The 24,138-nt window shown below is 42.1% G+C and overlaps 2 protein-coding genes across 9 annotated transcripts in view; one reads left to right on the top strand and one right to left on the bottom strand.

Annotated features, from left to right (window-relative positions):
- Positions 1 to 15,562, top strand: LOC106577930 (cerebellin-1). Of its 6 annotated transcripts, none has more exons than XM_045701507.1 (11): positions 1 to 113; positions 1,409 to 1,647; positions 1,735 to 2,106; positions 5,877 to 5,972; positions 6,943 to 7,176; positions 7,325 to 7,472; positions 8,683 to 8,709; positions 8,902 to 9,086; positions 9,252 to 10,353; positions 13,293 to 14,074; positions 14,476 to 14,598. In XM_045701507.1, the coding sequence occupies exons 2-9, from the start codon at positions 1,411 to 1,413 to the stop codon at positions 9,717 to 9,719; spliced, it is 1,767 nt and encodes a 588-aa protein (XP_045557463.1). In that variant the 5' UTR covers positions 1 to 113; positions 1,409 to 1,410; the 3' UTR covers positions 9,720 to 10,353; positions 13,293 to 14,074; positions 14,476 to 14,598. The 6 variants fall into 6 exon arrangements, with proteins under 6 accessions (XP_045557463.1, XP_045557462.1, XP_045557459.1 ...); XM_045701506.1 differs by lacking the exon at positions 13,293 to 14,074 and adding an exon at positions 14,811 to 14,961 and having other exon boundaries at positions 2 to 113; positions 1,720 to 2,106; positions 14,476 to 14,595; XM_045701503.1 differs by having other exon boundaries at positions 2 to 113; positions 1,720 to 2,106.
- Positions 15,563 to 17,694: 2,132 nt separating this feature from the next.
- The window catches only part of ripk3 (receptor-interacting serine-threonine kinase 3), a 25,406-nt gene continuing 18,962 nt past the window's right edge, over positions 17,695 to 24,138 (bottom strand). For all 3 annotated transcript variants that reach the window (XM_014156394.2, XM_014156393.2, NM_001140473.1), the window contains 9 exons: positions 23,205 to 23,254; positions 22,940 to 23,095; positions 22,711 to 22,793; positions 22,473 to 22,536; positions 22,324 to 22,385; positions 21,457 to 21,496; positions 21,122 to 21,291; positions 20,653 to 20,695; positions 17,695 to 18,271 (listed from right to left, as the gene is read on the bottom strand). In XM_014156394.2, coding sequence (XP_014011869.1) covers positions 18,099 to 18,271; positions 20,653 to 20,695; positions 21,122 to 21,291; positions 21,457 to 21,496; positions 22,324 to 22,385; positions 22,473 to 22,536; positions 22,711 to 22,793; positions 22,940 to 23,095; positions 23,205 to 23,254 — 841 coding nt within the window. In that variant the 3' untranslated portion in view covers positions 17,695 to 18,098. The remainder of the gene's footprint in view (positions 18,272 to 20,652; positions 20,696 to 21,121; positions 21,292 to 21,456; positions 21,497 to 22,323; positions 22,386 to 22,472; positions 22,537 to 22,710; positions 22,794 to 22,939; positions 23,096 to 23,204; positions 23,255 to 24,138) is intronic.

The raw sequence follows: 24,138 nt of genomic DNA, 5'->3' as shown, positions 1-24,138 counted from the left end.
TCCACCTATAACAGGAAGAGCTCACCTGTATCTCAACACACTGAACACACCTGTGTTGAATAGGACCGGACTAAACACTTTTTTTCTGCTTACCTGGTTCTGATTACTCACAGGTGAGTCACATCAATGAAGACTATTGCATAATATAGCATATTATTATTCTATATATTATAGGATAATGACCATTATGTAAATAACTTTAATTATGTAGCCTACATTTTACCAAGTCTTGAAGCTGATACATTTTAAGCAATTTTACTCAATGCACAATTGTATCACCTCCTTGAAAATGATACAATAAATCATACATTCTTTGTGCAATCCAATCCTCTACAACAGATATGGTATAGAAATATGTATATACGCATTCTTGAAAGAGATTGACTTGTTATGAAGCATGCTACACTAGCTGAAATTATACAAAACTCATACATTAGACTGTTTGTATTTCCTGCACTGTCATTCCTGCACCTGCTCAGCAGCATTTCATTGTTGGTAACATGTAAAAAAAAAATAATTAAAGAACAAGAATAGAAGAACTGTTGAGCAATTTCACAGGGCGTGATCCAAACACTGTTGAGTCACTGTAGGAGAAAACTAGGGAAAAGTACATTGCTGTCATGTGACAATGAGGAACTGGTTTGTTTTGTTTTTCTGAGGTTAGAGTTTGTGTGCTACAAAACCCGTTTATGGTTTGACACTAACCTTGTCGAGAACCAGGCCTCCCTAAACAGGCGTGACAACGACGTGATTTTGGAAGCAACATGAGACTATGATGACACAAATGTCAGCTCCAGTAAATGTTCCTGTCAGGTTCATTTGGTTGTTGTTTAGTAGTCCCAGAAGAACACATCTTATGCAAATAAAGAAACTGGTCCAGGTTCATTTAACATAATTGAACATATGCAAAAAGATACATAAAAGGTGATGTAAAAGAGAAAATGTTTGTTTACTTGGTTCCTGATTCTTGTAACTTCTTCCAAAGGCATGGCTTCCCTTTGTATAAAAGCATCTGCTTTGTTTCATATTACTCTCCCTTGACTTCTTTCTCTCCGTCCTTGGGGTAATCAAACACACTAAATTACATTCCAAGCCTTTAGGATTCCTGTACTTAAAGGGACACTGCACTACTTTAAACATTCACTCTCCAGCACCATAACAGTTTCTACCAGTGGTGGCACTTTAAATGGGGGAGGATAGGCTCATAGTAATGGCTGCAAAGGAATCAATGGAATGGTCTCAAACACATCACCTAGTTTCCATGTATTTGATACCCTTCCATTAACTCCATTCCATTAATTATTATGAGCCCTCACCAGCCTCCTCTGGTGTCTACATTTGTGAAAATATGTATGATGAAAAGTGGTGAAATGCTCTGTTAAAAAGAGTCGATTCTGTCTTGTTGAAGGCATGGCTTCCCTCATGTCAGAGGAGCAGTTCCAGTGCTGTATCTGCCTGGACATCTTCACCAACCCCGTGTCCATCCCGTGCGGTCACAACTTCTGCCTGACCTGCATCAAAGGCTACTGGGACACCCGCGAGCGCTTCGAGTGCCCCCTCTGCAAGGAAAGCTTCCTCCGTCGGCCAGAGCTACGCATCAATCGCGCTTTTAAGGACATCACTGAGCACTTCCAGAGGTCCCTAAAGGTGATGTATGGCATATATTAGGTGTATATATTATACTATTATATTATTATTTATATGATATATATTTTAAAGGTCAAAGCCCAGCAGGCAGATGAAGGCGATTATCAAGATATAGGAGTATTAGCGTCACAGTGTTCACCAGGGCTCGGTCCTGAGCCCGATGCAGTTTCCTGCGATGTCTGTACCGGGACGAAGCAGAGAGCTGTTAAGTCCTGTCTGGTATGTCAGGGGTCGTACTGCGAGAACCACCTGGGGCCTCACCAGAGAGAGCCGGCCCTCCAGAGGCACAGGCTGACGGACCCAGCAACCTTCGCCACGCGAGGCCTGTGCCGGAAGCATGAGAGGCCCCTGGAGCTGTACTGCAGGAACGACCAGACACCGGTGTGTGTGAGATGCAATGAGACTGACCACAAGGGCCACAACACTATCCCTATGGAGAGAGAGAACAAGAAGATGAGGGTAAGTTGAACATGTCCTACATAGGGAAGCATAACACAAAGTACCAGTCATAAGTTTGGACACCTACTCATTCAAGGGTTTTTCTTTATTTTTACTATTTTCTACATTGAAGAATAATAGTGAAGACATCAAAACTATGAAATAACACATGGAATCATGGTAACCAAAAAAGTGTTCAACAAATCAAAATATATTTTATATTTGAGAGTCTTCAAAGTGGCCACCCTTTACCTTGATGACAGCTTTGCACACTTGGCATTCTCTCAACCAGCTTCACCTGGACTGCTTTTCCAACAGTCTTGAAGGAGTTCCCACATATGCTGAGCACTTGTTGGCAGGTTTTCCTTCACTCTGCGGTCCAACTCATCCCAAACCATCTCAATTGGGTTGAGGTCGGGTGCTTGTGGAGGCCAGGTCATCTGATGCAGCTCCATCACTCTCCTTCTTGGTCAAATAGCCCTTACACAGCCTGGAGGTGTGTTAGGTTCATTGTCCTGTTGAAAAACAAATGATAGTCCCACTAAACGCAAACCAGAAGGGATGGCCTATCGCTGCAGAATGATGTGGTAGCCATACTGGTTAAGTGTGCCTTGAATTCTAAATAAATCACTGACAGTGTCACTGGCAAAGCACCCCCACTCCATCACACCTACTCCTCTGTGCTTCACAGTGGAAACCACACACGCAGAGATCATCCATTCACCTACTCTGCGTCTCACGATCACACGGTGGTTGGAACCAAAAATCTCAAATTTGGACTCATCAGACCAAAGGACAGATTTGCACCGGTCTAATGTCCATTGCTCGTGTTTCTTGGCCCAAGCAAGTCTATTCTTCTTATTGGTGTACTTTAGTACTGGTTTCTTTTGTTAGGTTCTAATTCTCAGAGTAAAACCTCAACAGACATTTATGAAAGCTTAACCAAGTTTATTCTGCCCAGAGGGTCAATACAGCTGCATTCAAACAACACGTTTCCACCACCACAAGTATATATACTCCAATTTAGGCACTCATCCTTCTCTCCAATCCTTACATCTGTTATGGTCCGACAGGAAGACAAAGTGATAGGATAATAAACCATTGTTTCTCCCTTAAGGGAATCTGACCTGACCTCAACCCTCTTTAGGCCTAATCCAAAGATCTCCACCCGTATCCCCTATAGCAATCCTGTGACTTCCTCCTGTCCACCCAACACATTCCAAAGCCATCTGGCTTCTACAGATAACCATTAACTTCTGATGTAAAAACCAGTCTCTTTCACTTCCTTAGATACTATACTTCTGTGTATAACAATGTTCCAAGTTTAACCCAGAATCTTACACTTTGCAGCAATTCGACCATAAAGGCCTAATTCACAGTGTCCTCTGAACAGTTGATGCTGAGATGTGTGAACTCTGAAGCATTTATTTAGGTCGCAATTTATGAGGCTGGTAACTCCACTGAACTTTTTGAATCAAATCAAATTGTATTAGTCACATGTGCCGAATACAACAAGTGAAATGCTTACTTACAAGCCCCTAACAAACAATGCAGTTTAAAAAAACATGGTTAAGAATAAGAAATAAAAGGAAAAGTAATTAAAGAGCAGCAGTAAAATAACAATAGTCTATATACAGGGGGTACCGGTACAGAGAAAATGTATGGAGGCACCGGTTAGTCGAGTTAATTGAGGTAATATGTACATGTAGGTAGAGTTATTAAAGTGACTATGCATAGAAAATAACAGAGTATCAGCGGCGTAAAAGAGGGGGGCAATGTAAATAGTCTTGGTAGCCATTTGATTAGATGTTCAGGAGTCTTGGACCTAGACTTGGCGCTCCAGTACCGCTTGCCATGCAGTAGCAAAGAGAACAGTCTATGACTAGGGTGGCTGGAGTCTTTGACAATTTTCAGGGCCTTCCTCCGACACCGCCTGGTATAGAGGTTCTGGATGGCAGGAATCTTTGCCCCAGTGATGTACTGGGCCATGCACACTCCCCTCTGTTGTGCCTTGCGGTCAGAGGCTGAGCAGTTGCCATACCAGGCAGTGATGCAACCTGTCAGGATGCTCGTGACGGTGCAGCTGTAGAACCTTTTGAGGATCTGAGGACCCATGCCAAATCTTTTCAGTCTCCTGAAGGGGAATATGTTTTGTCGTGCCCTCTTCATGACTGTCTTGGTGTGCTTGGACCATGTTAGTTTGTTGGCCTGCTTCACTACAGCCCCATCGATGAGAATGGGGATGTGCTCGGTCCTCCTTTTCCTGTAGTCCACAATCATCTCCTTTGTCTTGATCACGTTGAGGGAGAGGTTGTTGTCCTGGCACCACACGGCCAGGTCTCTGACCTCCTCCCAATAGGCTGTCTCATCATTGTCAGTGATCAGGCCTACCACTGTGTCATCTGCAAACTTAATGATGGTGTTGGAGTCATGCCTGGCCGTGCAGTCATGAGTGAACAGGGAGTACAAGAGGGGACTGAGCACGCACCCCTGAGGGGCCCCTGTGTTGAGGATCAGCGTGGCGGATTTGTTGTTACCTACCCTTACCACCTGGGGGCGGCCAGTCAGGAAGTCCATGATCCAGTTGCAGAGAGAGATGTTTAGTCCCAGGGACCTTAGCTTGTTGATTATCCTCTGCAGCAGAGCTAACTCTGGGTCTTCCATTCCTGTGGGGGTCCTCATGAGAGCCAGTTTCATCATAGCGCTTGATGGTTTTTGCAACTGTACTTGAAGAAACTTTAAAAGTTCTTGAAATGTTCCAGATTGCCTGACCTTCATGTCTTAAAGTCATGATGGACTGTCATTTCTATTTTGCTTGTTTGAGCTTTTCTTGCCATAATATGAACTTGGTCTTTTACCAAATAGGGCTATCTTCTGTATACCACCCCTACCTTGTCACGACACAAATGATTGGCTCAAACTCATTAAGAAGGAAAGAAATTCCACAAATGTACTTTTAATAAGGCACACATGTTAATTGAAACGCATTCGAGGTGACTACCTCATGATGCTGGTTGAGAGAATGCCAAGAGTGTGCATAGCTGTCATCAAGGCAAAGGGTGGCTACTTTGAAGAATCTCAAATATAAAATAGATTTTGATTTGTTTAACACTTTTTTGGTTACTACATATATGTTATTTCATAGTTCTGATGTCTTCGCTATTATTCTACAATGTAGGACATAGTATAAATAAAGAAAAACCCTTGAATGAGTAGGTGTGTCCAAACTTATGACTGGTACTGTATAATAAGCTTTACATATTGTTTACTCAAAAATGCCCGAGGGGGTATGGTATATGGCCAATATACCACGACTAAGGCCTGTTCTTTGGCACGACGCAACTCGGAGTGCCTGGATACAGCCCTTAGTCTTCCCTGTGGCTCAGTTGGTAGAGCATGGTGTTTGCAACGCCTGCATGGTGTGAGCAATGCCAGGGTTGTAGGTTCGATTCCCACGGGGGGCCAGTACAAAAAAAAAACTGCATGAAATGAAATGTATGCATTCAGTACTGTAAGTCGCTCTGTATAAGAGTGTCTGCTAAATGACTAAAATGTAAAAAATACCATAACCCCCTGAGGTGCCTTATTGCTATTATAAATGGCTTAACAATGTAATTAGAGCAGGAAAAATAATTATTTTGTCATACCCTTGGTCAGCCAATCAGCATTCAGGGTTTGAACCACTTAGTTCATAATAAAACATAATGCCTGCAGTCTTTAAATATAGTGTTACCAAATTGTTTCTTGTATCAAAGTTTAGCAGACCAGTCCTACAGTTTTTTTCTTTACAGACTCAGATGAAGAAGACTGAAGGAGATTTGTTGAAGATGGTTCAGGACAGACTGAGGAAGATGGATGAGATCAAACACTCAGTGGAGCTCAGCAGAGTGAGTTCTTAGGATAAGCATCCTGACTGTTGTGGGGTACCCCAAGGCTCAACTCTGGATCTTCTGAATTTGTAATATTTCAAACTGTTTTTTAAAGGAGCTACATGTAGAATATTTGCATTGTAATTTAAGAAAATGTCAATAATACATCTGCAGTAATAGTTGAATGATAGTGTTTCACAATATTTTTTCAACCGAAAATGATTTTGGGCCAACACAAAATTCTAAAATATACACTCTCTATTTGACAACAAAAGCCAGACTGGCTTCTGTTCTCAAGATGGGAAAACTTCACCCTCCCTCTCTTACATCGGCGTCACTAAAAGGCATAGTCATCTCCGCCACAAGTACAACGAACAACGGAAGACTGGGGCAAGCGGCCAATGTAGAAATCACTCTGTCATTTCCTGGTTGCTAGAATTTGGCACTCTTCACTCAATTTCAGTTTAGGTGAGAACACAAGGACTGAATAGTGTAGGCAATCATTATACTATCTAAATCACTGTGAAATATATTTTCAATAACCCAAAATATTGTTTTTATGCTTGTTTGAAATTAAAGTAGTCTTCACCATGCTATCTGGGATCCTTGGGACGTCGGATAGCACTAACCTCTCCACTTTGTTGCGGGGAAATGGAATGCAGGGGAGGGGGAAGATTTGTTTATATCCAGCTGAAGAGCTGTTGCAATTCACCTAGCTTCCACATGGGTGAAACATTCTACATGTAGCACCTTTAATAACCTCGTAAGGATCGGACACTTTTTCAGTAGAGTGAGTTCTTATGATAAGCATCCTGACTGTTATTGTTTTCATCTATGTGGGGTACTCCAGGGGTCAACTCGGGGTCCTCTGCAGTTTTATTTAATCAATATGTTTTTTTTTATGAATATACAGTGCATTAGCAAGACAATTCATTCACAAGCATTGCCTTTAATTTTCAATTATTCTTTCTTTTGTTTGGTCTTGTAGATAAGTGCTGAAAAAGAAATTGAGGGCAGTGTACTAGTCTTTAGCGAACTGGTGTGCTCCATCGAGAGAAGCCAGGCTGAGCTCATCGAGGTGATTGAGGAGAAGCAGAAAGCAGCAGAGAGGCGCGCTGAAGGGCTCATCAATGAGCTGGAGCGGGAAATCATTGAACTACAGAGAAGAAGCACTGAGCTGGAGCAGCTCTCACACACAGAGGACCATCTCCACTTCCTACAGGTCAGTGTCATTTATCTTAATACTGACACATTGATATAACATGTGATGTTGTACAATGACCCTGCCTTTCTTAATTTCCACTCTGAGGGGATAAATACATTTGAATCTAATTTAATTCATTTAAATGTAATGTTATACTCTTTTGTAGAGTTTTCCCTCTCTCTCCACTCCTCCACCCACCAAGGACTGGTCTGAGATCAGTGTATACTCCGATCTATGTGTGGACACTGTGAGGGCTGCTATGTCTCAGCTTGTGGACACCTGCAGAGACTTCGAAAAGAGATTATGTGAAGCGGGTTAGTATTTTTACTGCTGTCCTTATGTGCTATATCTTCTCTAGGAAAGGGGGGCATTATTGAGTAGCTTGGATGAAAAACATGCCCAAAGTAAAATGCCTGCTACTCAGGCACAAAAGCTAGAATATGCATAGAATTAGTAGATATGGATAGAAAACACTCTGAAGTTTCTAAAACAGTTTGAATGATGTCTGTGAGTATTACAGAACTCATATGGCAGGCAAAAACCTATTTCTACAAACTGTAATGGAACTATTTTGACTTTTCGTCTGGACTAAACTCGCACGCTTAGTGAATTTGGAGTGCTGGACTAAACGCGCAAACAAAATGGAGCTATTTGGACATAAAGATGAACTTTATCGAACAAAACAAACATTTATTGTGGAACTAGGATTCCTGGGAGTGCATTCTAATGAAGATCATCAAAGGTAGGTGAATATTTATAATGTTATTTCTGACTTCTGTTGACTCCAAAATGGCGGGTATCTGTATGGCTTGTTTTGATGTCTGAGCGCTGTACTCAGATTATTGCAAAGTTTGCTTTCGCCGTAAAGCTTTTTTGAAATCTGACACAGCGGTTGCAGGAGAAGTTTATCTAAAATTCTGTGCATAACACTTGTATCTTTTATCAAAGATTATGATGAGTATTTCTGTAAATTGATGTGCTCATTCACAGGAAGTTTTGGAGGCAAAACATTTCTGAACATTACATGCCAATATAAAATGTTTTTTGGGGATATAAATATGAACGTTATCGAGCAAAATATACATGTATTATGTAACATGAAGTCCTATGAGTGCCATCTGATGAAGATCATCAAAGGTTAGTGATTAATTCTAGCTGTATTTCTAGTTTTTGTGATGCCTCTCCTTGCTTGGAATAAACCACACAGCCATTTCTTGTCTAGGTGCTGTCCTAACATAATCTAATGCTATGCTTTCGCCGTAAAGCCTTTTTGAAATCGGACAATGTGGTTGGATTAATGAGAAGATTATCTTTAAAATGGTGTATAATACTTGTATGTGTGAGAAATTTGAATTATGAGATTTTTGTTGTTTTGAATTTGGCGCTCTGCTATTTCACTGGCTGTTGGCGAGGTGGGACGCTACCGTCCCATATGTCCTAGAGAGGATATTACTCATGTTGTAACTAGGGCAACAAGGTTTTTATTGTATTTTTATTGTTAACACTTATTCATTCTTATTCCAGAGCTGAGGAGAACCCAGAAATATGCAGGTGAGTCTATGCTTGTGTGTGTAAATGAACGAATGAATGAATGAATCATTTAATCAGTCAATAAATTAACCAATCAATTAATCAATTGATACATTATTGTGTAAATGAGATTATGACTCAAGTACATACCTTGAGTCATAATCTTACATATAACTCACATAACTTACGTACAATAACTTTGACTTTCCACAGTGGACGTCACTCTGGATCCAGTCACAGCCGCCTCGTGGCTCGTCCTGTCCTCCGATGGGAAGCAGGTGAGTCTGGGATACCAGCAGAACCACTCCCTTCCTGCTGACCCTCGGAGGTTTGACTCCTGCGTCTGTGTGCTGGGAAAGCAAGGCTTTGCCACCGGGAGGCGCTACTGGGTAGTCCAGGTAGGTAATGATTTAAAAAGCAAACTAATCTAAACTAACCAACGTGAGCTTTGTCGCAACCAAAAATCCTATGAACATTATATGAGAATAGGCATGACTCTCCCTCTCAACATTACAGTGCAGGGAGAGGAAACATTTCAAATTGAACTGCTGTCTGCCCTTCAGGTGGGCGACAAGACAGACTGGGATGTGGGCGTGGCTAAAGAGTCTGTCAACAGGAAGGGGAGTGTCACGGTGAGGCCGGACCAAGGCTACTGGGCTGTGTGCCGGAGGAAAGGCAGCCATCTTAGCGCGTGCGCCGGGCCATCTGTCCCCCTTCACCTGAGAAAGAAGCCGCGGAAGGTTGGGGTGTTTGTGGATTTCGAGGAGGGATTGGTCTCCTTTTACAACATGGAGGCGAAGGCTCATATTTATAGTTACAGGGGATGCGGCTTCACTGAGACACTGTATCCGTATTTTAACCCCTGTCTCCATGACGACGGGAAGAACACCGCCCCATTGGTTATCTGTTCTGTGGAAGGGGAGGCGGGGCCTATACAGGAAATTGTGAGGTCTAAGGTCCCGCCCGCGGCCCTGGCGCTGGCTGGGAGGAGCCGTCAATCATCTGTTGGCTCTGTTTCGCTACACTTCTGAGACTGTTATCTGACAGTTGACTTTGAGAGATACTTCTGAAAAATACTACCTGCGTTGATGGACAGAACCAATCATGCATATCTAAGATCAATCAGAACTTGGCAATGACATAAGCATAAAAGTTAAATGATGATTTTGTATCCAGATTTGGTAGAATTGATTCTTATATTTCATAGCTTAATGTGCAACAGGTGTAACTAAAAATCACCTTGAGATTGTTTTCTTACTAGCTTTCTACATTTTGAGGAGAAAGAAAGAAAGGATATGAGAGGATAGAGAGAAAAGGGAAGAGAGGGAGGAGTTTGGAACAGGTAGGAAAAAAAGCAAACAGACATTGTATGTGATGCTCGTGATACGATTACACGTCGGTTTGAACACCGGGGTTCCCTGAGAGAGAAAGAGGGCAGGGTTAGAAAGGAGGGAGAGAGATATGAAAGAGGGCAGGGTTAGAGAGAGGGAAACGAGAGTGAGGAAAGGAGGGAGAGAGGTGTGAGAGAGCGAGAGGTTGGGGGGTAGAGAGCATGTGAGAGTGAGAGAATGCGAGACAGGGAGGGAAAAGTGAGAGAAAAGGAACAGAAAAAGGAGTAACTTCCTCATTGCTACATGAAAACATAGAAATACAGTTATTGCAAAGGTAAGATTTAAAATTTAGATTTCAACTGTTGTAAAGTTTTAATTCCCAATGTTTTATCCTTAATTTGATCAAAATTGGTAATGTGGGGGGAATGTTTTTGAAGACATTATTGTTATTATCATAATAGCATATTTCTGTCACTTTACTGCTCTGTTTGATTAACATCTTTCTGTAATAATCTCACTTTGTGAATAAAGAGACTTTTCCCCAAGGTGCAAGTAGCCTTCTCTAAGAATGAACATTTGTACCTTTTTTAAACATATGCTTTTTGACAATGTACTTCTACGGTGGAGTCAGTCATTCAAATATTAACTTTACAATCCATTAAGTTCCAAGGACATTACTAATATAGACCATTGGATGCAGTTTGGTGCAATTTCATATATACATTAATATATGGAATTGCCTACATGCTTGAATACATGCACAATTGTGTGTGTGTGTGTGTGTATGCGCATGTGTGTCTGTGACGGGAGTGTGTATCCCACAGATGGTTGCTCAGTAGTGATGATGCATTCCTCTCCTCCCCCCTCCTCTCCTCTTCTTCCCTCTCCTCCTCAATGCCTCCCCTCTTCCTGTGTCCAGATGGCTTCGATAGCCTCAGCCACCTCGCTCCCTCCCCCTCTCTCTCTTCAAGCCAATCCATTAGCTCATTTCTTCTTCAACCTCCTCCTTCTCTCCTCCGCATCTCTCACTTCTATCTCCATCTATACAACTTGTACAGTAGACGCTACTCCTTAGAAGCTGCTTTAATATCATTACTTAACCCTGACATCAAACTATAAACTAGATCAATGCATTTCATTTTGGCCTGCTTCCAGGGTTAGTTTAGAATACTATGATTCTAAGAATATAGACTACCTTCCTCTGTAAATCAGTGTCCATTGTCAATCTCTCTTCTGAACGGTTATTTAAGTGATAATGCCAGAGAAGCCGGTGTTTGGAGGATATGTTGGCACGGGTGTTGTTAGGCCCGAGACGAAGTCGAGGGTCGGCAAACTGTGCCAATATACTGTATCCTCCAAACACCGGCTTCACTTTTTCCACATTTTGATACGTTACAGCCTTATTCTAAAATGGATTCAATACATTTTTTCCCTCATCAATCTACACACAATACCCCATAATGACGAAGCAAAAACATTTTTTTTTGGAAATGTATAATTAAAAAAAAACTGAAATACCTTATTTATAAAAGTATTCAGACCCTTTGCTATAAGACTCAAAATTGAGCTCAGGTGCATCCTGTTTCCAAAGATCATCCTTGAGATGATTGGAGTCCACCTGTGGGAAGTTCAATTCATTGGACATGATTTGGAAAGACACACACCTGTCTATATAAGCTCCCACAGTTGACAGTGCATGTCAGAGCAAAAACCAAGCCATGAGGTCGAAGGAATTGATCTGTAGAGCTCCCGAGACAGGATTGTGTTCTGGCACAGATCTGGGTACAAAGACCTGTCTGTAGCATTGAAAGTCCCCAAGAACACAGTTGCCTCTATTATTCTTAAATGGAAGAAGATTGGAACCACCAAGACTCTTCCTAGAGCTGGCCACCGAGTCAAACTGAGCAATCGGGGGAGAAGGGCCTTGGTCAGGGAGGTGACCAAGAACCCAATGGTCACTCTGACATAGCTCCAGAGTTCCTCTGTGGAAATGGGAGAACCTTCCAGAAGGACAGCCATCTCTGCAGCACTCCACCAATCAGGCCTTTATGGTAGAGTGGCCAGACGGAAGCCACTCCTCAGTAAAAGTTTGCCCCATGGCAGCTAAAGGATGCTTAGACCATGAGAAACAAGATTCTCTGGTCTGATGAAACCAAGATTGAACTCTTTGCCCTGAATGCCAAGTGTCTCGTCTGGAAGAAACCAGGCACCGCTCATCACCTGGCCAATATCATCTCTATGGTGAAGCATGGTGGTGGTAGCATCATGCTTTGGGGATGTTTTTCAGCGGCAGGAACTGGGAGACTAGTCAGGATCGAGGGAAAGACGAATGGAGCAAAGTACAGAGAGATCCTTGATGAATCCCTGCTCTAGAGTTCTCAGGACCTCAGACTGGGGCGAAGATTCAACTTCCACAGCCAAGACAACGCAGGAGTGGCTTCGGGACAAGTCTCTGAATGTCTTTGAGTGGCCCAGCCAGAGCCCGGATTTGAACCCGATCTAACATCTCTGGAGAGACCTGAAAATAGCTGTGCAGAGGATCTGCAGAGTTTGAGAGGATCTGCAGAGAAGAATGGAAGAAACTCCCCAAATACAGGTGTGCCAAGCTTGTAGCGTCATACACAAGAAGGCTTGAGGCTGTAATCGCTGCCAAAGGTGTTTCAACAAAGTACTGAGTAAAGGGTCTGAATACTTATGTAAATGTGATATTTCCGTTTATTCTTTTTTTTGCAAAAAAAAACAAAAAAATGTGGTCAAGGGGTCTGAATACTTTCCAAATGCACTGTATCCATAAAAATGATGCCAGCTTATTCATGACTTTGACTGGCTGAGAAAAGCTGCCTGCCTGTCTGTCTCGTCCCAACTCCCGACACGTTCATTACTATGGGACAGCTGGAGATTGAAGTTTGATATTGAAACAATTTTACATATGTCGGAGAGACAGAAAGCAAGGTTAATACAAATCTGCACTGTTGAAAACTAAATGTTAGTCTAACAGAAATGGGAGATAATGTCTAGATGCTTTTCATAGTGGAGATCAAGTTTATAACTTCTCTGACTGGGCTGATGGATTGTGCAGTGAGATGGAACAGAGCAAATAGGCATTTTAACATCATAGATTTAGCCGGTGGTAGTTTGTGGAATAAACACCGGCTGGAATGTGGTTTTACCAATCAGCATCCAGGATTAAACCCAGCTGTTGTATAATCTAGGATACTGTTGTTCATAATGTATTAGATGACCACAGCAAGTGCATATATTTATCTACTACAGGGTCAAGGTTGGGGAGGACCACCTGACCACACGACTCCACAGCTCCCAACTGACAGAGAGACAGAGAGAGATGCATACCTGTTCATTTGGAAAACTCAGACGTGTGTTACTAATCTGGTAACACAGGTTGGGGACCTGGACAAACTTGGCTGCAAGAGGGGTTGGATCAAAGCCACAGCCCAAAGGTGGGTTCCAAGGGATCGGGCATCTACCATCCACTATTCAGATTCAGTAGGTTTGGATCAATTGACCCTGGAAGGATTTAAACTGTGATTTAGCGGATTACTGTGTGGTTGAGACAAGAAGACTGCGAAGACAGACATTGGTTCACTGGAATTTGTCATATCTTCACAAAGGATAGTTTTTTTACTGAAACTGTGTGTGGAAACTGACATTTTCAATTGTGAAAACAGATAAACTAACATCCCCAGAACACCCAAGAGTTCACAACCATTTCAGACAATATGCCCTGCCTTCCGCTTCCTTGTTCATCTTTGCCCCGTCCCATAATGTCCGTAAGCCCCACCTTGTTCCTTGGACTAATTCTGTTCCTCCAATTTGGTCCCCCGGGGGCCAGGGCTCAGAATGACACTGAGCCAATCGTGTTGGAGGGGAAGTGCCTGGTGGTTTGTGACTCCACCCCCTCATCGGAACCGTCGGGTAACGCTCTGGGGATGTCGGTGCGGTCGGGGACTGGTCGAGTGGCGTTTTCCGCTGTCAGGAACACCAACCACGAACCCTCGGAGATGAGCAACCGTACTATGACCATATATTTTGACCAGGTTAGTGAGTGTGACAATAAAACATTAACATCCAGGATACTGAATACCTATATTAGCCAAAAGTGAGTGACGAATTTCACCACCAACTGTACATCAATGAGAGCTTAAGGTAAACTGCTACACCAACTGATTCTCCATCTCTCTCTTTCTCTCTGCCTCCGCCCGCTCTCTCTTTCTCTCTGACTTTCTCTCGCTTACTTCTTCTCCCCCACCCCTCTCCGTCTCTCTCTGTCTCTCTTTCTCTCTTTTACTTCTTCTCCCCCACCCCTCTCCGTCTCTCTGTCTCGCTCTCTCTTTTACTTCTTTCTCCCCCCACCCCTCTCCGTCTCTCTCTCTCTCTCTCTCTCTTTTACTTCTTCTCCCCCCACCCCTCTCCGTCTCTCTCTTTCCCTCTCTCTCAGATCCTTGTGAATGTGGGCAGCCATTTTGATCCAGCACGGAGCATCTTCGTGGCGCCTAGAACAGGAGTCTATAGTTTCTGTTTCAACGTGGTCAAGGTCTATAACCGACAGACCATTCAGGTGAGACAAACACGAGGACACAAATACAAAGTTGATGCCCTATACAAAACAATGTCAGGGTGTGCATAGGAAGGTAAGGTAATTCGAAAGACCATGATTAATCTTGTTCCTTGTCTCCTGCCCCCTCTATCTCTCTCTCTATTCTATATCGCTCTCTCTCCCTCTACCCCTCCACCTCCCTTTCCCCTCCCCCTCCCTCTATCCCTTTCTTTCAGGTGAGTCTGGTTTTAAATGGACATCCGATCATCTCAGCCTTTGCTGGGGACCAAGACGTGACCAGGGAAGCAGCCACCAACGCTGGCCTGGTCACCATGGAGAGAGGAGACAAGGCTTATCTCAAACTGGAGAGAGGGAACCTGATGGGGGGGTGGAAATACTCCACCTTCTCTGGGTTTCTGGTGTTTCCTTTGTAAGGAGGGAGGCAGGGAGGGAGGGAGGGTTAAGGGGGGGAGGGGAGGGAGAGAAGAGGGGGAGGAATGTGGGGAGATAGGAATGAGAGAATAAAAGATGGGTAAGCAAGTGAGTGATGTGATTGACAGAGAGGACGTGAGCGAGAGAGAGATAGAGAAAGGATTGGACGTGAAAGAGAGAGGACAAGACAGACTGAGGAGGAGTTTGTATAACAAAGGAGGAGGAGTTTGTATTACAAAGGAGGAGGAGTTTGTATTACAAAGGAAGAGGAGTTTGTATTACAAAGGAGGAGGAGTTTGTATTACAGAGGAGGAGTTTGTATGACAAAGGAGGAGGAGTTTGTATTACAAAATCCTGAATGGTACCATTTTGCATTACACTTTTTTCTATACACTGCTCCAGCTTATGAATACTGTAGATTGTACAGTAGGTGTCATGCTTGTGTAGTTATGTATTGTGTATTGTATTCAACTTCCTTTGATGCATGAAATGCTAATAATGACATAATAATAATAATAATAATTGATCTAAAGGTAATAAAAGACAGTGGAATCTTTGTAGGTAAAGTTCAATCGAGTACAGGCTTAACTGAATGAACAACAGGGATAGAATGTAATCTGGCATTTTATTGTACAGTTTTGGGGTATGGCCTCGTCGCCGAGGAATGCTACTTGGAGCCAGATGATGACGACAGGTGGGCAGCTAGCATCGAACCACCCCACCCCCCTACTCTGATATACTTTATGAATGCAGGCCCAGATCACAAATGTAATCATAAGGGTAACCCTGTAACTGTATAATAGAAGTTGACCTTACCACAGATCTAGGATCAGATTCTATGATTCTATGCTCCCTATGCTAACCTCAACCGTTAGGGAGATTACATAAAATCTAACCCTGAATCAGTAATTAAGGGATACTTCCACCTTCTCCAAAGCTGTGCATCTGTTAGTGCTGTAAATAGTGCGGACACCTTCAACGCTTCGAGTGGAGGAGTCTGGGTAAGGACTCCTGCAGTTCGCCCTGGTGGATCCGGTGGCAGATGGTATTTTTGGCGAGGTGTGTGTGTGTGTTGCCAGGAACCTATGAGTTTCATACCGTACACTGTCACAACCAATTTCTCTCGCTGCTTGAATACCGAGTGGAGGCATGTAAGAATATATAGGACGGGGTGTTGGTTCATTCTTTAAAGATGTGTGTGTTTATTGAAGTGTTAATATAAGATTATAAGGTTAATATGTACTGATATACAGTTGAAGTCGGAAGTTTACATAGCCAAATACATTTAAACTCAGTTTTTCACAATTCCTAACATTTAATCCTAGTAAAAATGCCCTGTTTTAGGTCAGTTAGGATCACCATTTTATTTTTTAGAATGTGAAATGTCAGAATAATAGTAGAGAGAATTATTTATTTCAGCTTTTATTTCTTTCATCACATTCCCAGGGGGTCAGCAGTTTACATACACTCAATTAGTATTTGGTAGCATTGCCTTTAAACGTTTTGGGTAGCCTTACACAAGCTTCCCACAATAAGTTGTGTGAATTTTGGCCCATTCCTCCTGACAGAGCTGCTGTAACTGAGTCAGGTTTGTAGACCTCCTTGCTCGCACACGCTTTTCAATTCTGCCCACAAATTTTCTATAGCATAGAGGTCAGGGCTTTGTGATGGCCACTCCAATACCTTGACTTTGTTGTCCTTAAGCCATTTTGCTACAACTTTGGAAGTATTCTTGGAGTCATTGTCCATTTGGAAAACCCATTTGCGACCAAGCTTTAACTTCCTGACTGATGTCTTGAGATGTTGCTTCAATATATCACCATCATTTTCCTTCCTCATGACACCATCCATTTTGTGAAGTGCACCAGTCCCTCCTGCAGCAAAGCACCCCCACAACATGATGCTCCCACCCCTGTGCTTCACAGTTGGGATGGTGATCTTTGGCTTGCAAGCCTCCCCCTTTTTCCTCCAAATATAACAATGGTCATTATGGCCAAACAGTTCTATGTTTGTTTCATCAGACCAGAGGATATTTCTCCAAAAAGTATGATCTTTGTCCCCATGTGCAGTTGCAAACCGTAGTCTGGCTTTTTATGGCAGTTTTGGAGCAGTGGCTTCTTCCTTGCTGAGCGGCCTTTCAGGTTATGTCGATATAGGACTCGTTTTACTGTGGATATAGATACTTTTTTTAGGCCTAGAAATACATCTACAGGTACACCTCCAATTCACTCAAATGATGTCAATTAGCCTATCAGAAGCTTCTAAAGCCATGACATAATTTTGGGGATTTTCCAAGCTGTTTAAAGGCACAGTCAACTTAGTGTATGTAAACTTCTGACACACTGGAATTGTGATATAGTAAATTATAAGTGAAATAATCTGTCTGTAAACAATTGTTGGAAAAATTACTTGTGTCATGCACAAAGTAGATGTCTTAACCAATGTGCCAAAACTATAGTTTGTTAACAAGAAATTTGAAAAACAAGTTTTAATGACTACAACCGAAGTGTATGTAAACTTCTGACTTCAACTGTATGAACCATACATACGTCATATCAATGTCATTGGAACGCCAATCTATTCATAAATTCTATTGTCTCTTTGGATAAGGGTTACAAAAACACAACAAACATTATAAAAGGGAAAAATAGACTTGTTCTAGTGGTAGGACAGATGAAAACACTGATGGTCATTCCGTAAAGCTGAGCTTTTTACTGACTTCCCTGAAGCTCAACAAATTGAGAACTTTTTTTAATGCAAAGATATTAAAGATAGTTTCTTTAGGACGTCAGTGCAGACCAGTCCCTCATGGGCAAATGTAACAGAATAAAAAGGACAAAGATGGATCAATCCATGCTCTCTAGCTGCACAGGATTTCATCATTCAAAATGTTACAAAGAAGTAATAAAAAAAGAGAATTATCATTTATGGTTTCTTTTTTTTTTAAGGAGAGTGAATCTCAATATATTGTGTTTTTATTACAGACAGACTAGAAACAGAGGGGCTGACAGGTTAAGATGAGAGACAAAGAGTGAACCTCGGTCTCTGGCAGAGATTTGTACACGGGCATAGGGCTGGGAGTGTTGGCGACTTCACCATGGCTCTGGAGCTTTAGGGTTTCTTGGCTTCACTGGTGCGTAGTTAACTCTAGATGGGGCTGTGGGGTTTCTGTGGCGTTTACTGAGTTGTGGCGACCCGATGAACATGTAGTTATTGTCACCAAACTGCAGTCCTTCCACATTGCTCATGTTGATGGAGAATCCCCCTGGATGAGAAAGAGGTTATGGGTGTATCTTAATAGTCTGTCCTTGATTCCTCACGTCATCCACAATAAGCATTGGAAAAGAAGGTCCCATGTCTCTCCCCTCAGACCTTCTCCTCCAATGCGTGCTTAGGAGGCAAGTAATAAAGGAAATACTTTTGATATTCACCCAGCTATATCTCAATTGTCACTCATTTCTTTCTTTTCGAAAAGTCTTCAAAAAAAGGGAATGCTTCCTTCTGACACTTAGAAGCATGGAAAGACTTGGGAAAAAGCCAGATATTTTAAACACCTCTTAAAGGGATGGTTCACCCAAATTACAAAATGGCGTATTGGTTTCTTTACCTTGCAAGCAGTCTATGGACAAGGTATGACAGCAATCCATGCTTTGGTTTAGTTTCCCTGGCACTGTTTCCACATGCTAATGCTTTAGCATTTGTGTCACAAATCCCATTCAAGTCATGGTACCGATATTAGCATTTTTCTCGCATCATTTCCAAATCACCCGAAAGATTCTAAATTGATAGTGAAGCTCAAAAAAGTAACTTATAGATGATTTGAACATAATGCGCGGAAAATACTAATATCGGTCTCATGACTTGAATGGTATTTGTGCCACAAATGCTAAAATGTTACCACGTGTAAACAGTGCCAGAGAAACTAAACCAAAGCATGGATTCCTGTCATACGTTGTCCATGCAGTGCCTTCAGAAAGAATTCAGACCCCTTGACTTTTTTCGCATTTCGTTGCGTTACAGCCTTATTCAAAAATGTATTAAATAGTTTTTTTCCCTCAATCTACACACAATACCCCATAATGACAAAGCAAAAAGGTTTTTAGAAATGTTAGCATTTTTATTACAAATAAAAAACGGAAATATCACATTTACATAAGTATTCAGACCCTTTACTCAGTACTTTGTTGAAGCACCTTTGGCAGTGATTACAGCATCAAGTCTTCTTGGGTATGATGCTACAAGCTTGGCACACCTGTATTTGGGGAGTTTCTCCCATTCTTATCTGGAGATCCTCCCAAGCTCTGTCAGGTTGTATGGGGAGCGTTGCTGCACATCAATTTTAAGGTCTCTCCAGAAATGTTTGAACGGGATCAAGTCTGGGCTCTGGCAGGGGCCACTCAAGGACATTCAGAGACTTGTCTCGAAACCACTCCTGAGTTGTTTTGGCTGTGTGCTTAGGATCGTTGTCCTGTTGGAAGGTGAACCTTCACCCCAGTCTGAGGTCCTAAGCACTCTGGAGCAGGTTTTCATCAAGGATCTCTCTGTACTTTTCTTCGTTCATCTTTCCCTCAATTCTGACTAACTGAAAAACATCCCCACAGCATGATGCTACCACCACCATGCTTCACCGTAGGGATGGGGCCAGGTTTCCTCCAGGTATGACACGTGGCATTCAGACCAGAGTTCAATCTTGGTTTCATCAAACCAGAGAATCTCGTATCCCATAGTCTGAGAGTCTTTAGGTACCCTTTGGCAAACTCAAAGCGGGCTGCCATGTGCCTTTTACTGAGGAGTGGCTTCCGTCTGGCCACTCTACCATAAAGGCTTTATTGCTGGAGTGCTTCAGAGATGGTTGTCCTTCTGGAAGTTTCTCCCATCTTCACAGAGGAACTCTAGAGCTCTGTCAGAATGGCCGTCGGGTTCTTGGTCACCTTCCTGACCAAGGCCCTTCTCCACCGATTGCTCAGTTTGGCCGGATGGCCAGCTCTTGGAAGAGCCTTGGTGGTTCCAAATTTCTTCCATTTAAGAATGATGGAGGCCACTGTGTTCTTGGGGACCTTCAATGCTGCAGAAATGTTTTGGTACCCTTCCCCAGATCTGTGCCTCAAGACAATCCTGTCTTGGAGCTCTACAGACAATTCCTTCGACCTGGTGGCTTGGATTTTGCTCTGACATGCACTGTTAACTGTGGGACCTTATATAGACCGGTGTGTGCGCCTTTCCAAATAATGACCAATCAATTTAAATTACCACAGCTGGACTCCAATCAAGTTTTAGAAACATCAAGGATGATCAATGGAAACAGGATGCACCGGAGTTCAATTTCGAGTCTCATAGCAAAGGTCTGAATACTTATGTAAATAAGCTATTCCTGTTTATTATTTTTAATACATTTGCTGAAATTTCTAAAAAACAGTTTTCGCTTTGTTATTATGGGGTACTGTTTGTAGATTGCTGAGGATTGTTTAATAATACATTTTAGAATAAGGCTGTAACGTAACAAAATGTGGAAAAAGTCAAGGTGTCTGAATACTTTCTGAAGGCACTGAAGTCACTGCTTCCAGGGTAAGGAGACCGATATGTAACTGGGTGGACTTTACCTTTAACCAATAGACACATAGAATGTAAATAGACTGAAAGTAATACCTGTGGGATAATTGGATGGGGTAACTGGAGCGGAACACAGGCGCTGAAAGGAGAAATTAGAGAGTAAATATTATCATTTTTATTTATTTTATCAGGGAGTCATACTGAGACCAAGGTCTCTTTACAGATGAGCCTTAAATTACATAAAGTATAGAAAATACACACATCAAAATGTAAATACAAAATGTAAGCAGAAAGAAAAGAAGAACATTTCGAAGATTGTTCCACAAATGAGGTGCACGAAAAATAAAAGCTGATTTGCCTAGCTCAGTAGAGTTAGGTATCTCTGAGAATGGCTGTGGTAACTCCTATGTCTAAAGTTTAGTACTTGGTCACATTGTAGCCTATGACCTGAGCTTTAGTCATGACATTGGTTTCAATGATTCAGCAGAGTGTTCACTTCACTATTCTATTATTATATAACGGTTATTTTGGGAACACGTTTCCATACAGAAACATGACTCTGTACCTGAAAATTGACTGCTGAACTTTGATTAGATGCAGAGCGGGAAGCTGTTGTTTTGCAGTCATGATTGGATACAGGGGGGAACATCTTTGGTTTGTGATTGGTTGAAGAAGTGACCGGATCTGCATCTGGCCATCTCATTGGCAGGGGTGTGTGCTGAACGGATGGATACTCTATGAGGGGCAAAAAAATCACAAGAATCTTGTGAAAGGATAATACATTTTGGATTCAAACATTAAGGGCCAGAAATGTTTCCCTCATTGGTTACCAGATAACCTCCCATGACAAGCCCTTGTTGGTTACCAGGCGACCACCCACGACAACTTCCTTGCGTATACCTTTATATTTCTGTTTTGAGGTCAAACTACCAGCCGTTTCCTGTAGCAAACACAAGAACAGGAAGTCAAGTTTTTTACCTTTGGTCGATTATACAGATGTGTTCTGACTTCGAAACTTGAAAATATGAAATATCCTTATTCATGTCACTGAGGGGAATGTAGAACGTTTACATTCTGTCCGAATATGCTATTGTTAGACATCAGGGATCCTACGGAAAGGAAAAGGGCCACAGTCTGGTACAAGTCGCTGAGGTCAGGTCAGATAAGGTGAGGAAGAACAGATATCACTAAAGTTCTGTCTAGCAACAGAGATGTATTGGCTGTTCAGTGATGTTAGGAAGAAAGGTTTAAATACCAGCGCTTGTGTGAATATGTCTTGGTCTTATGCAGCTGTGTGACACAGTGGGTGAATAAACTTGGTTTGAGCTTTACTAAGCGCCCATGTGTTTTACTCTATTTAGAACCTAACAATACCCATAACACCACCATGTCACAACTGTTATGTTACATGTTACATAAGAATGTAGACTCATGTTACTCTGTGTAGGCCACTCTGTTTTCTCATACACAAGATGTTTTTCCTTGAATATAGGAAGAAGAAAATAGGTCCTGTGTAATGTTTGTATAATATTTATTTATTTGTATTTATATTTATCAGAAACCAATTTTCCATTTTCCTATTTGAGCATCTGGTGCAAAATATATCAAATTATTAACTTTAGACCCATACCTGGTTCCGGGGGGAAGTTTTCCCCTAGGTACTGATTTAGGATCAGCGTCCCCTCCCCCAATCCTAACCATAACCATTACTGAGGAAAATTCAAAACTGACCAGTGTTAAAGGCCAAATTCACCATACATCACATACCTGTGTTGGGGGAGGTTCACTCTTTACACGATCAGAGATTTTCACTTTGTGTTTTGGAATTCCTGTGAAAGGTGAATGAATAAATGAATGATAACTGCAGTGGTAATTTAAGATTTTTGGCAAATGTATCGAGTTATAAAGGGTTGTACCTGATGGCTGTGAGATATGCAGGGCAGCAACAGCGGATGTAATACTCTGATCACTCTCTGAGTCCTAGAGAGAGAGAGAGAGACAGACAGACAGACAGACAGACAGACAGACAGACAGACAGACAGACAGACAGACAGAGGTGGGAGTTAGATTGCGAGGTAGACATAGTTGTTTAATAAAGTTGACTAGTACTGTTACGGTACTGAAAGCTTCGAATGACAGGGTCATCTTCAGTACCAGTTTTTTCTGCACTTGATGGACGGCATCATTTATCCCTTGTTTGTGTTTCTCGTACATCTTCTCTGTCACAGCAAGGCAGTCTGAACACCAAAAAAATAGAGCCATGGGTCACAAGAAAATATGGGTTAAAGATGTACTTCGGGATCATAAGCACAAAAAAAAATCATAACATATTGCACAAATTTTATTTGTAACATATCCACTCCCCTCCAGGCTCTTGTCTTACGCAGGAATGTGGGTCTCAGGGTGGGCTTTGTATCCCAGCATCTCTCCATGAGCTCCACCAGTTCCCCCAGCCCTTCGACCTGGTCCCTGTCCAACGCATCCAGAGAGGGTCTATCCCCCTGTGGGATCCGGAACCGCACCAAACTGGACCGGGCGTCTAGGGGGAGGGGAGGAGGAGGAGAGGGAGGGTTGTGAATTCGAGGGAAGTGGGTATATCTTTGATGGGTAAATGTATTTATGTTTGTGTGTTAGGACTAGTCACTCACTAGGATATGGCTCTTTGCCTGTGATGATGGACCACAGGAGTATGCCATAGCTGTTAGAAAGAGAACAATAATCATCATGATAGCCATGTAACGTATCTTTCTCCTACTACAGTGCCATCACAAAGTTTTTTCCGCATTTTGTTGAGTTACAAAGTGGGATTAAAATGATTTAATTGTCATTTCTTGTCAACGATCTACACAAAATACTCTGTAATGTCAACTTGGAAGAAACATTCTTAACCTTTGTAAAAAAATGGAATCACAACAATAATATTAATTTTCAAAACAAAAATATCTTGATTGGATAAGTATTCAAGACCCTGAGTCAATACATTTTAGAATCACCTTTGGCAGCGATTATAACTGTGAGTCTTTCTGGGTAAGTCTCTAAGAGCTTTCCACACATTTGGATTGTGTAACATTTGCCCATTATTAATTTCCAAATTCTTCAAGCTGTGTCAAATTGGTTGTTGATCATTGCGAGACAGCTATTTTCAGGTCTTGCCATAGATTTTCAAGCAGATTGAAGTCAAAACTGTAACTCGGCCACTCAGGAACATTCACTGTCTTCTTGGTAAGCAACTCCAGTGTATATTTGGCCCTGTGTTTTAGGTTATTGTCCTGCTGAAAGATTAATTCATCTCCCAGTGTCTGGTGGAAGCAGGCTGAAACAGGTTTTCCTATCGGATTTTGCCTGTGCTTAGCTCAATTTCAGGTTTTTTTATCCTGAAACTCACCAGTCCTTAACGATTACAAGCATATCCATAACATGATGCAGTCACCACTATGCTTGAAAATATGGAGAGTGGTATTCAGTAATGTGTTGTATTGTATTTGCCCCTGATGAGTTCTGACTCTAAACTTGAAATATTGTTAATTATCAGGTATCCTATTGGAATATTGAGTGCCATAGTCTGGTTTCTACACCAGAAGT

This window comes from Salmo salar, chromosome ssa18 (genome assembly GCF_905237065.1).
Source record: "Salmo salar chromosome ssa18, Ssal_v3.1, whole genome shotgun sequence".
NCBI lineage: Eukaryota > Metazoa > Chordata > Actinopteri > Salmoniformes > Salmonidae > Salmo > Salmo salar.
This window is presented reverse-complemented; position numbering and strand designations above follow the sequence as displayed.